The sequence below is a fragment of the Schistocerca serialis genome, chromosome 7 (genome assembly GCF_023864345.2).
Source record: "Schistocerca serialis cubense isolate TAMUIC-IGC-003099 chromosome 7, iqSchSeri2.2, whole genome shotgun sequence".
Classification (NCBI taxonomy): Eukaryota; Metazoa; Arthropoda; class Insecta; order Orthoptera; family Acrididae; genus Schistocerca; species Schistocerca serialis.
In genome coordinates, this window is record NC_064644.1 from 599,080,838 (window position 1) to 599,094,991 (window position 14,154).

The 14,154-nt window shown below is 39.2% G+C and overlaps 1 protein-coding gene across 1 annotated transcript in view; it reads left to right on the plus strand.

The window, feature by feature from the left end:
* Nucleotides 1-575: 575 nt before the first annotated feature.
* The window catches only part of LOC126412423 (probable isocitrate dehydrogenase [NAD] subunit alpha, mitochondrial), a 60,949-nt gene continuing 47,370 nt past the window's right edge, over nucleotides 576-14,154 (plus strand). Inside the window, exons 1-2 of the mRNA XM_050082018.1 lie at nucleotides 576-727; nucleotides 1,005-1,136. Of these exons, the coding sequence (XP_049937975.1) occupies nucleotides 701-727; nucleotides 1,005-1,136 (159 nt within the window). The 5' untranslated portion in view covers nucleotides 576-700. The remainder of the gene's footprint in view (nucleotides 728-1,004; nucleotides 1,137-14,154) is intronic.

Here is a 14,154-nt window from a genome sequence, read left to right on the forward strand (position 1 = left end):
TCAGCTTATCGTTCCGACTAATTTGACTTTGGTTTCCCCAATTTACGGAAATCAGTTAAGGTGAATGAAAGGGTCATGCCATTGATAAGGCCAAATACATTTGTTTTCCGTCATTACCCAACTAAACTAGTTTTTGTAGAAGCATATATATTTCTCCTCTCTTCTGTCAATAGCATCTTGAAAATAGGAGCAAATCTTTTCCTCCAAGCAGTAACTGTTAAAACGAATAAAAATGTCAACGTCTCATAATGGCGCCGATGCTACAGTCCCTCTGCTTACCTTATCACTTCGTGCAAAAATTGTATTAGGTGTCTCTATTCAAACACTGACCTTCACGCGAGAGTTATTATGTATGTGAAATACCTTCTTCCAGACGTATCTCTTGCAGTAATTTCAATTAATCTGTTTACTGCGCGTCCGTTGTTTCCCTTTCTCCTTAGTCTTAGCAACAAACGATGGAGACATATTTTTGGTTCATCCAAATTCGAGCACAGCAATGGAAAATTTTAGTTGCTATGAATCCTCGCCCTGCTTTGTTTACAGTTGATAATGGTGTACACCGGACTTTCAAGTTGGCGCCTATTGCTTGCAGACGACGTCGCGCGGCCTCTTCCAAAGAACTTGGCATCTTGCGAGACCTATTAGATGTTGCAATCTATTTTCACCGAGGTTTCGGTGAAGATCTGCCTCCACAAGGAAAATGGCTGGCAGAGTACTAAGGCACTTGGTAAGGTCGTGAAGTTTTATGAATTACATTGTTTTTCAACGTTATTGCAATTTGTTTCGTTCATTCTATAGCATAAGAATTCGAGTTTACCTGTAAAATTCAGTTTTGGTACATATCTTGTGGCGTGTTAATTCACATCCTTAATAGGTATAGGGATTTGTGTTGGTAAAACGAGTTATCTTCATTATGACGTATGAAAACGCAGATACACTGTAGTTAGCAAGTACCGGCGAATCGGTGTCAATGTGCAAGTACTATGTAGCAATTTGATTTTCAGGTTAACGGAGTGGTGGCGGCTCCTTTGCGACGATACAGTAGCTCAGGGCCGAAAAAAGTGACCCTCATTCCTGGTGACGGTATTGGACCAGAAATTTCAGCGTCGGTACAGAAGATATTTGCTGCTGCTCAAGTAAGTTCAAGTACGGGAAAAAATTTCGCATAGTATGTGTAACGGCTCGACGAAAACTTAATCACTCTCTCCAAGTGGCCTTATGGTATAGTTTCGTTTTAATTAATTTACTAGCCGCTGGAAGCTAGGAGTTCTTTTTTTCCGGGAAGTACGTGAGAGTAAAGTTGTCGGACATATCATTTTTCTCCCACCCATAGTAGGTAGTGAGATAGCACAGTCACAATGTCAATTTAAAAAATACTGAATGGATATAGATTATGTGTATATAACAACCATAATAGAATTTTTCACAAGTGACTGCTTTGTGCAATTTACCACACATGATTGCTGTAATGTGTTTGGTAATTTTACTTTATAAGATTCCATGTTAATTGGTAAATAATTCATTTACAGAGTAGAAACTTTGGCCAGTGAGAAATGACTTAACCTGTTTTTTGAGCTAGCTTTCTTCCTTTAATAATTCGATGTTACGGATGTGATTGTGTAACTGTGTATGTTATGAACACTTTTCTGGTAGGTTGAGGTTCTCACATAGGAGACATGGATGTTATTGCCATTTCTTGTTCTGTGCTGTGCACTGAGATGTTTTTATGGTATACACAGGAGGTTCCTAAATATTCTCTTGTAAAGACTATTGTTTCAAATATTTACAGGCATGGAAAGTCCTTATCTTTAGTGTCAGGAAAAGGAGGGCAGCACAAATCTTGTCTGCTTATGTTGCTTACAATTCTGATAGTTTAACTTGTGGTATTGCATTCATTTGGGTTTTGGTTGTCATTGTGCTAAGGTGGTTTTAAGTTTAGGTAGTTGGTGCAGATGTGGGTTGTTTGTGTTTTCAGTGAGTTATTAAGGTTCTTTTTTGTTTGTATCTTTGGTATTTTTGCTAGGTCTGATGAGGCTGTCCTGTGGAAATAGTCAATTTTTTTTATTGCTATTTCATTAGCTGTGGATTTGACAGTGAAGTTCACAAGTGTATCATTACGTTCTGAGATGGGTGATGATTACAGTTTCTGCAGATGTTCGGTCTTATTGCTGAGTATGTTAGGTGTCACATTTGTGGCGTGGCATTGTTGGTGCACGTGTGTGTGTGTGTGTGTGTGTGTGTGTGTGTGTGTGTGTGTGTGTGTGTGTGTTTGTTGGTTTTATTGTATAATTATTGTGATGTTTTGTGTTGTATATTTGTGGTAGGTTGATTGTGTTTTAATTGATGTAGTGAATATGAGGTATTTGGGTTCTTGAGTTGTGATAGGAAGGGGGGGGGGGATTGGTTCCACTTTATGGAGTTGTAGGTGGTGTTTTTTTGGTATCAGTAGCTGTGGTTGAGCTCTGTAGGTCAAGGGAAATGTCCAGTTCTTGTGGTTTTGTTGGTGTAGCAGAATGCTGTAATTTAATTTTTTAACTGTTTGTTTTGGGTTGGTTTTTTTATTGTTGTAAGTCTAGCTTGTCCCCCATCTTAAACCTCCAGTTTTCTGCAATTATCCCGTTAGTTTCATTTTGTTTTTGAAGTGAGACGTGTCATTTTTAATGTAATGCACATTAGGAGTCTGAAAGTTGCTTTGGATAAGATCATTTGCTATTCTGTTAAAAATACTTCTTAATTGTGTTAGTTACTGAGATTATATAAGATACGTCTCCATTTTCCAGGTTTAGGCTTATGCTTTTTGCCACTGGCTTGGTGCCTGTTTCAGATCTGGTGTTACCTGTGCATCTTTTACTAATTTTGTGGTAGATTCTGCTGTAGGGCCTACTCCTTAAAATTTTGGATTTCTAATCACACGCTATTCTGTCTGTATTCTGGGCTCACTGGCCACTTTCTTCGCACAAATCGTCGCCCAGATGAGCTGCATTTATTTTATTCCCCCCCCCCCCCCCCCCCAGATCAAATTTCTTTTAATTGAATCTGCTATGTACTAAATTTTGGTTAATTTAATGCCATTTGATTTACAGTGCAGGATTCTAAAAAAGAGGTTTTTTGGAACAGTGTGAATTTTTCTTGCTTGAACTCTTGAAGCAAGAACTGTTGGTCATTTTAACAACCCAACCTTATTGGTGCTTAATGTGTTAATTTGAATTCATGCTATTTCATTACATTCGTTTAAGAAAAACTATCATGCACATGAAAGCCAAAAAAACCAGTTTTTCATTGTATGTTGATATAGTTAAATGGTGGGTTTGAGTAGACATTTCTGTGCTTTAAAAATTCGTATGTGTATGTTGTCTGTGGATTACCCATGTAGTAGTAATGTTGATCTTACCAGCAGACCTTCCATTATGTTATTTAAATACCTTGGTCCAGAACTTTGTTTTAGGGGATCAGCGGTTTGGTAGTTATGAACAGTTGAAGTATAGACTCAGTATTCTTTCTCATCAAAATCACTACTAGTAATAATAGTTGAGAAGGTGTGTCATTACCTTTATTGGTCGCAAATGTCATGGTAATAATCGTGAAGGATACATGCTAACACAAAAGAAATTAGCAAAGCTGGACTATGTATTCATTTAGGCATGGTTATAAAATGTAGTGGAAAAACAGGAAGGTTTAAATCATGGTAGGGAGAATAGAACATTAGGTCAGTGTATACATAAGATATCTGTAGCCCCTACTTTGCAAACAATTGTGAGGTGCATTTTTATAGTCCAGGATATTGCATAAACATCTCCATAATTCCTACGGGGGCCATACATAGGTGGTGTAGTTTATTCCTTGTTTACCACTGGTTCTTGAAACATAGTAAGTAGGCTTTCATGGGATGGTTTGCGTATGTATATCTTAGCGTCTGTCAGTTCTCTGTAAGACACACACACACACACACACACACACACACACACACACACAGTATGACACTATTCACTTTTGGATGTGCTTATCAGTGAAACACTATACCATATGCAACGTGATCAGTTATTGTTCACAATTTATTATTGTATGGTGTTAATATGCTAGAATTTGTCATGCAAATGTTGGAAAGATATATGAACTTGGGCAGAGTTTGTTCTGAACTTTGCATTACCTACAGTTCATAGACTTGGGGAATCTGTTGCCAAGCCACCTGTATCACTTTTAAAGAATATTGTTTTAACAAGAGAAAGTTCTCAACAGTTTGTATGGCTTAAGGTTCTCTGTCTATAGTAACTCAAATTAATATATGTGAAATTGGTGACACCATGAAAGAGCCCTGTTTGCATCAACAGTTGCTTAGTTGTCTACCTAATATTCACAAAAATATTCATTGGAGATTGTGTGTATTGTATAATGCAGGTTTCTTGAATTTACCTTGTGACTTGTTTTTATTGAAAACTCATATAAAGATTGAACATAGATCTTGGGCTATGCTCATATTAGTCTGTTACTACAACATTTATTTTGTACTCACATTCATTGGCTTCATGAACTTATAACCGAATTGTCACTTTGAACCTGTCCTATACTTCAGGTCATGCTAGAAATAAGTCTGACACCACAATCAGTATCTTGCTCGATAACACTATCTCGCTCTAACCCTATGTTTGCAGTTTCATACTCGTGTACTGAAAGTGCTTTAAAAACCTGACACATTTTCAGTCACCAAGACGGAAGCACATGTAATGCATGACACACAAATATCATATATAAAAATGATTCTGGATAAGATAATTATCTGTACTTAATAGGTATTGAGTATTTTAATGTTCTGAAAAGTGTACACTAGTATTAAAGTTGGATTTGTGTACACATACTTGAACCAGAAATATGTATGGCAAACTCTGCAGTTGCAATGCCATGTACATATCAGTTGGGGCCACTTACAAACTTTTGTCTGATAGTTATCCTGTATGTGCTCACAGGAACACGCACAGTGCTCAGTTTCACTGAGACTGCATGATGGTATTATTGGCGTAAGTATATAATTAACAATATACCATGGAAGCTTTCACAATAGAATTAATATCTGTCTTTTACTAATTTGAATAAGCTGTCAGTGCCCAAACTGGAGTTTTGAAACTTCACCACAGTGCTTAACATTTGAAGCGTATTTGCTTTACCTCAAGTGTTGGTGCACAAGATATTTGCGAAAATTAAAATCTAGGAACTAAGAAGAAAATTGAATGTAGGTATACAAGAGTGCTTATGCCGATAATAAATTGAGTAAATAAGTTTTCTCCTTATCCATCCATAAAACTTTTAATGTTTTTTGACAAAAGTTGCAGTTGGGGCACAATTTTTTTATGGAAATATTTAGTGCTAGATGGTTTGTTGATATTGTATTTGAGTACCTTAATGGCAATGCTTTGTTCTGGCCATGGTAACACTGGCCTTCATAAACCAGTCTGAGAATGCAAAATTAATTCTTCATGTGGAATACTTGCTTGGAAAGGCTCTGTGAGAAGCACCTATGTTAGATGGTTAATAGGTTTCTTTACTTCATTTTATACAGAGTCGATTAGTGCATGGGAAGAGGGACAAGCCATACTGGGACTGAAGCAATTTTCTCAGTTCATGGTTTGTACTAGAACAAATGGAGCTATGTTTGTGGTGACAAAACAGTTATTTTTTGAGGAACACACAGAAGACAAATATGGAGAAGTTGACTCATTGGGAAAAATTTTATGTGGTTCACTATTGATTAAAACCTCATGTGCTGCACATTCTCAAGCTATTCAGGCATTTGAATGACTGGGTTACATACCAGTGACTATTCTGTCAAGTAAAACTTTGAATATAGTGTAAAGAGTTATCTTTGACAGAGATGTTTAACTCCAGACAGAAAAGACGATATGAGCTGATCTTGAATGACAAGGCTTATGCAAGAAGACCCCAACAATAACTGAACAGGTACTTTAATCTTTTCCATTGAAGGACATTTTCTCCCAGAAAAAGTTGGAGTTATGGTATAGAAGTGTGATACGAAATGTGATCTCTGATGTGTACACTTTGGTCATGTCTCCAATGTGTAAATTGTGGTAATGTCACCCCACTGCACAGCAGAATCTGTGGACGATCGACTCCATGAAGGTCATCCTTATGGACAACCACCTTTTGTGTATCAGTTGTACTGAACAGCATTCACCACTTTCTCTGGTTTGCACAGTATTTGAAAAAAAAAAAAAGAAATACAAGAGGGTCGACAGAAGCGTCCGAAGCTTTGACCCGTGACGTAAGGGTGTTGTCGTGTGTGACGTCATGACGGCGCGGAGTTTGGTTTGAGTGTGGCTGTCTCCAGTTCTGTTTTATCTTATTTTATTTACTTTTCTGATCTATCTCGTGAGATTTTTTTTTTTTAATTTAAAAACACTTATTATTTATTTTAGTTATCTGTTTCCTCGAATTTCTGTTTTAGTTTATTATATTTATCTTTCTGATCTGTTCGTTCTATCCCGTGAGATTTTTTTTTTAAATACAAAAAACACTAATCAGCTACTGAAGCATCTTTATCTTCTATGGGTTGCAGGGGTTATGACCCCTGGGGAGGTGGGTGGGTATTCATGCATGGTTGTCTTCACTTACACGTTGTAGCTACGCAAGGTGTCTAAATTTGTTTATATTTATTTTGCCCCCCCGCGCAAAACATCCCATTTCCCACGCTTGTCCCGTTAGTGTCATTAGGCTTCTTGTGGAAAGTGTGTGTGTTTGTTTTTGTTTCCGCCATATTTGTGACGTCATGGGTCAAAGCAGACGGGTGGGATCAGACGGTTCCGTATTTCCATACCAGAATATAAATCATTTGATTGCCTTCTATATCTGCCATGTACTGAGGCAACAAAAAATATAAACACCTCCATCATGTTGGTGTGAGTTACCCAAGTCATTGCTGTCACACCCATATTTCAGTTTTTTCCAAACCATATCTACCACTGCTCTCCACACTCGTGGTTCCTGTAACTACATTTTTGGGAAACACTTCGCCCACCCAACTGGAGTAGTGGCTTCCTCTTCCAGCATCAATTGATATCAGGGCTCCCTTCTGGGACCCATCTTCCTGGAAACCCACATATCAAAGTCCTGACACCAGCCATGGCTGAAGGAGCTGTGGCCTGTGGGTCCCAGCACTACCCACCCTTCAGCCATCTGCTGGCCTACAGCAGATAAGTAGATATGAGAAAAAGTAGTTTATTTCATGGTTAAAATTGGTGTTAGTTTTGGCCAAAGTCTGTGCTTTTTTTCCAATTTCAGTGTTACTTTGCTAGTTTTGGTGTTATTTATTGCCAATGTTGGTACTATTTTTGCCAAATTCAGTTCTATTTTGTTGTCAAATTAGTTTGTTGTGAACTTCCCTGTTACTGTTTTTTGCCGATTTTGATGTTGTTTGTTTCCTTTTACATGTTTTAATCAATATTAGTGTAATGATTTTTTGCGATTGTGGCGTCTTTTTCTGCCAAGCTTGCAACTGTTTTTTAAAGATTCGGTGTTACCTTTTGTTCCATATGTGGTGCAATTTTTGCAACATTTGGTGTTTTTTGCCACTTTTGCTGGTAGTGTTTTTTTTTCTTATATCAGTATGTCTATTGCCAAATTTGCTATTATTTTGCAATTTTAGTGATTCATGGTTTTTGGTAATATTTTGGATGGCACCTACCACTGCTCTCCTCATTCATGGTTCCTCCAACACCGTCTTTGTGAAGCAGTTCCCCCACTCAGCTGGAGAAGCAGCTTCCTCTTCCAGCATCAGCTGGTGGTAGGGAACCTTTTCAGGACAAGTCTTCCTAGAAACTCACAAAAGGAAACAAACTTTCATTTTAAGATTATACACGAACCTCAGCCTTGTGGAAAAAGAAGGCAAAACGCAACTTCAGTTCCGAATATTTACAAAAATTGTCCTCAGATTTATAACATTTTCAATACAAAAAGATGATAAATTTTCATTGTATTTTGTGAAATTCGTAAAGTTCATGTTATTTTGTTAAAATCTACCAATTTTTCATTATTCATGTTGTTGCTTTTACAAAATTTACCTGTCCCTATATATATGCCCTTCCAAGAATCTTGGGCACTAAAAGATGTGAAAGAGGAGAATACTACTCTGGTGACCCTGGAAGCACTCGATACCCCCCACGCCGTCGGATTCCAAGCCATTGTTAATTGATGTTATCCCACCCGCACCCATGCCAGTGGTACTGGGACATGACTGGACCTCAGAATAGCTTGTGACTCACTTTGCAACAGCAATGGTGTCCGCATCTTACCTGGCTACCATTCTAATGTGAAAAGAAGTTGAAGGCATGCGTCTATGTTGCACCCCCACTCCTCCTACAAAGGATGATAGAATGAACCTTTCACTTACAGGGAACTGCTTTAGCATCTTGCCTTGTTGTAAGGTACGGCCCCAATCCATAGTCAGATAATGCAATATCAAAGTGTTATTCAGAAGTCTACATCTGCTCAGAATATTGAACTGTATTTGCCTCGAAGGTGTTTTCCCTTTGTAATGGCGAGATAGTGTCATTGACACAATCCTTAAGCCAGTCAAAACATCGTCTTTTGACATGTGCTGACTGATGAACCTCACCAACATGCTTTGCAACTGAATATGTTGTGACCCACTCCGCAACAGCGATTGTATCCTCATCTTACCTGCTTACTTTTCTGATGCAGAAACGAGGATGGTTGCTGGCAAATTATACTGGATTCTCGAATCTTGCGGCCTTTTGTCTCTCTATTAATGTGATTTCCAAGGAATAATACAAACTGACCATCTGATTAAGTTCGAAGTGGCAATCCAGTAGGCATTTTTCTAAATGTCAGCGCCTCATTTCTGCCTTTTTTTTTACCTACATAAGGCATAAAACTTCACTTGGTCTCGTCACATTTTATGTACCCTCCATGGCTGGTGTCTTCCGCATCTGCATCTATGTTCTGCAAACCATTGTGAGGTGCATAGCATAGGATACATCCCATTGTACCAGTTATTAGAGTTTCTTTCCATTCCGTTCACATATGGAGCTTGGGAAGAGTGATTTGTGTGTGTGTGTGTGTGTGTGTGTGTGTGTGTGTGTGTTAGTTAGTGGGGAGAGGGGTAGTGATCATTCTAATCTTATCCTCGTGATCCATATGTGAGTGAGTGATATGTAGAAGGTTGTAGTATATTCCTAGAGTCGTCATTTAAAACCAATCCTTGAACCTTTAACAGACTTCACATGATCGTTTGTTTGTCTTAAAGAGGTTACCAGTTCAGTTCCGTCAGTGTCTTTGTGACACTTTCTCATGGATCAAACGAACCTGTGACCAATTGTGCTGCCCTTCTCTGTATATATTCAGTATCCCTGTTAGTCCTGTTTGGTACGTGTCGCACACATTTGAGTTATCTTCTAGAAACATTCGCACGAGTGATTTGCAAGCAATCTCCTTTGTTGACTGATTACACTTCTCCAGTATTCTACCAGTAAACCGAAGTTTACCATGTGCTTTACCCACAACTGAGCCTAAGTGATCATTTCATATCCCTACAAAGTGTTACACCTAGATATTTGTATGAGTTTGCTGAGTCAGATAGTGACTCATTGATATTGTAGTAATAGGATACAACAGTTTTCGTTTTCTGAGGTTTACTATTTTACATTTCTGAACAGCTAAAGCAGGTTGCGAATCTTTGCAACAGCTATCAAGTCACACTAGTCAGGAACAACATTTGTTGCCAGGAACATGTAGCTAATGGCCATTAACATAGCTGTACATTTTATTAGAGCTTCCCTTGACTGCGTTTTAATTTGCAGTGAGTCAAAGAGCAGTCTCCCAGCCCTCTGATCGCTGTTACTCTTCTCGTCCTGTGATATATGCTATTCGTGACAACTTGCACAATTTCCTCTAGGTCCCAGGGCTTGTGGGTATCCCAGGAAATGAACTGGCCAACCGTTTGGCTAGAGGAGCAATTACTTATCCCACATTTGCTTTGACAATCCCAGGGTGTGGATTTGCTGGTGCAAATAATGCCTCTCCTCACTTTCAGATGGAACAACGTATGGTAAGCTCCTGCCCCTCTAAGAAAATCTGAACTATGGAGGAGATTACTGCTGCATGGCACTCCTCCTCCCGTTTAACCCAGAAGCAATCACCTGTCCATGTCATCTCTGTATCAGTGGTACCAGACTTACCCTAGTTTAATTCATTTTGTATACTGAGTCTCTTCCACATTGCGGTTACGGAGCCTTACAGACAGAAGCTCAGATCCTGGTGGTACGTCCCCTCTTCCGGTCCTCCATGTTAAGCATTTTCTTCCAAATCATTGCCTCTGGTGTTGATTGATGATTCATGAACAGTTGACGTGGTTCTTCACTTTCTCCGTGAAATTGGTTTTTATTCTCGGTTACAAGGCTTTAAAGTACATTCATGGTGGGGTGAATGGGTTTGGGACATCTACTTCATGCTGGGTTTGGGGATCCGCAGCCCTATATGCTTTTCCAGTTGCCTCTTTCCTACCAGTTTTGTATCTCTTTTACTCTGTTTTAAATTTTAATAGCTTTCAGAAGCATTTGCCTCTTTTTCTGCCACACCATATTTTCCATGGTAGGGATTGCTTAGTGGGTGCTCTTTAATGCCTTGACTATAATGGGTCAGGAGGATGGCTCTCATCGTATGCGGAGCCCCAAGATCACCCACCTGCTACCTCACGTATTTCTCTCATCTTGTTTTTATTGCTGACGGTCCAACTGATGGCCATTATGTTTTTAGACTTTTAACTTTGATTGTTCTGAATCTCCCAACTAGAAGGCTTATTTTGCTCCAAAATTGTCTTTGCACACAAGGCATTGTTGAGAGTCTGATGTCAGTCATGTTTTTCTCACCATGAATGAGCCATGGGAAACCCCTCAATGAGCCATGGGAAACCCCTCATCTGCTCTGACCTACCTATTTGGCTTGATCCAGTTACTTCTGCGTAAATTGTTTCTCAGCTCCGACATCTGGATTGCCTTAAATGCCTCGATTTTACTGCTGCTATGTACTTTCATCATCAGAACACGTTCCTGGTGACATTGTAAACTCCGGATAAGCTATCCCTGGACTGAGAGACTAATGATCTTCCTGTTAAGTCCCTTAACCACAAGCAACCAACCATCTTCAGATACTCAGTTTCAAGTAATTATGACTGTGGTGTCACCGCCAGACACCACACTTGCTAGGTGGTAGCTTTAAATCGGCCGCGGTCCATTAGTACATGTCGGACCCGCGTGTCGCCACTGTCAGGGATCGCAGACCGAGCGCCACCACAAGGCAGGTCTCGAGATACGGACTAGCACTCGCCCCAGTTGTACGGACGACGTAGCTAGCGATGCACACTGACGAAGCCTCGCTCATTTGCAGAGCAGATAGTTAGAATAGCCTTCAGCTAAGTCAATGGCTACGACCTAGCAAGGCGCCATTAGTAACATTGCATGTATCTAAAGAGTCTCACTTGTGTCACCACAATCTCCAGATGTACCAACAGGATGGATTAAAGTTAAGTATTCCAGAAGCTACGTACTTTTCTTTATAGCATTCATTACGTATCCTGTTTCAGACATCATGCCCATCTACGTGAGCGTAGCGCGTGCCTTTCGGCTTCCTCTCATTGTGTCTAGGCTGTCTTGTCTAGACACAACAGTCACCATTGAGGTTAAAGATTTGAAATGTCAAACACAATGAATTATTCAAAAGTTGTTCATAAATTTTTATTATTAGAGATGAAGATACACTTTTTCGAAGGGATATTGTTGTTGACCAATAGGTTTATGGGACTTACCTTTGCGATGTACAACATATGTTGAAACTGCCCTTTACAGATCTGAATTTTTATGTGGGACATCTATGCAGGCAAGATATTAGCGAGATATTCTTTTAGTTCTTCATTTACGTAATGAGTATTTCAAACAGCTTCAAAATATACTTTTTCAGCTGTATCATTGGTGTGGCACTGAGCGAGGTGGTGCAGTGGTTAGCACACTGGACTCGCATTCGGAAGCACGGCGGTTCAAACCCGCATCTGGCCATCCTGATTTAAGTTATCTTAATTTCCCTAAATCACACAAGGCGAGTGCTGGGATGGTCCCTTTGAAAGGGCCCCTCTGACTTCCTTCCCTAATCTGATGGGGCAGATGACCTCACCATTTGGTCCCCTCTAATGAATCAACCAAGTGGTGTGGCACCATTGCTGCCAGCACATTTTTATCACTATTGGTTGGTTTTATGTCCATGAGAAACAGATTGAAGAAGTCGAGGTATACTTGACACAGTGACCCTCTCTATAGCTTCTGGTATAGACCAGATGTTACCGCTTGTGGGCAGTGAAAAGTGCATTACATATTGAAACTTTTGATGGAAGTGTAAGCAACTTACAGTGCTGTTGTGTGTCGACAAAGTTTCTGTGTATGGGTGACAATTTCCAAGTAAAGAATGCAAAGGGCTGCCACTGACGAATTGCACATTGCTGGGAAGCCGTTCCAGTCAAAATAAATAGATCATTTGCCATAAGCTCTGTAGGTGTCAGCAGTGTGGAGTCAGATAAGTGTCATTTCCGCAACAGGCCCTTTTCATTAAGGCAATATCTTTCTGTGATCCACTTTAATGTCCTCCTTAGTGGGTACGCGCGCGCACACACACACACACACACACACACACACACACACACACACACACACACACACACACACTTGTACTAAGAGAGCATGATTTAATGAAGGTGTCATCAAAATTTCTAAGCCTAAATATTACCACAGTTTGTATGCTGGGATTTCAGTAGTGCAAAGGTCACTTCTGTGTTGTCTTATTGTGATAAATTTAACATATATGCGTAAATGCACATCTGTTGCTCCAAAGATTTAGTTGCAGGGATTGATCACCGATCCATGTTCTCGTAATTGTGTAAATATACTTCACAGGTGGTTAGAGTGCTTTGCTTCAATGCACTACATGCTGAAGTCATCAATACATGTTTTAATCAATAGGTTTGACTAACCCATAGTGTTGAAATTCTGTATTACATTGTGTAGGCTAAGTGGCTAGGGACTGAATTCAGAAAGGTCAAATGGGTCATCAGTAGTGTGTGTCAAAGACTCATCATCTGGGTCTTCTAATTCATAAGATGTATTTGGTGGAGGCCTGCAAAAGGCTATTTGACAAAGCCCGATCTGATGACTGGATGAACAACTGGGTCAAGACTATCTGTGCACGCCAAGAATCTTCCATGTGTCAACTGGTTTGCTTGACAGACCTAAGTTTTCCAGTATGTCATCAGTTACTGCAGCATTTGCAAGAGCATTAGGGCATTGTAGCAGTAAAACATTGTCAAACTCTTCCTTATGCATTATTTCTCAGTTATTTCATTCAGACTGTGACACTGCACAGCTATTTGTGATAAAATTCTATCAGTTATTCATTGTCTTGTGTTAATTTTGTGTGTGGCTTGCTGTGAGATAATATAATTATCGCATAGATGATCAGCAGTATTGTCAATTAATTTTACTGAAAACGCAACTCGTACATACCAACAGAAATTACATGTCAGTTTTGGATTCTTTGTTGCAAAATAACATCATTGTAAAATTGTTGAAAAAGAAAATTTTATGACAATGGAATGCAGGTCAACAGCTTTATTTGATTTTATGTCAACCTATATTCTTCTCAATTGGTACAATGTCCATGGTTTTCAGTGAAACTGGAACTGTCAGTAGAGAGATACTTGAAGGAGAGTTGTTTCTCAGACAAAACTGATGTTAAATAAATGTCCAATTTCTTTTGGACACACACATTTCAGCTTGAATCTAAGTTAACAGATTTTCAATTTCTTTACCTGTTTAAATGCACAGAATTTCCTACAAATAGTGGAAAATTAGAATTATTTGCCATTTGAACCTCTTTGCTCTATACATTTATTGAATGAACTGCAACATTTGCCTAAATAGTTCCAATCTGTTGATGCCGTTGTCAGTTTTTACACTATTGAGCAGCTACAGTTGTGCAGCAAAATATTCTATATTGATGCAAATACAGCAAGCACTTCCGTCCTCTTGTGTTTTCTGTGCTTTCAATAGATTGGGAAAATAAAATACAGGAAATATTGCTGGAAAAAAC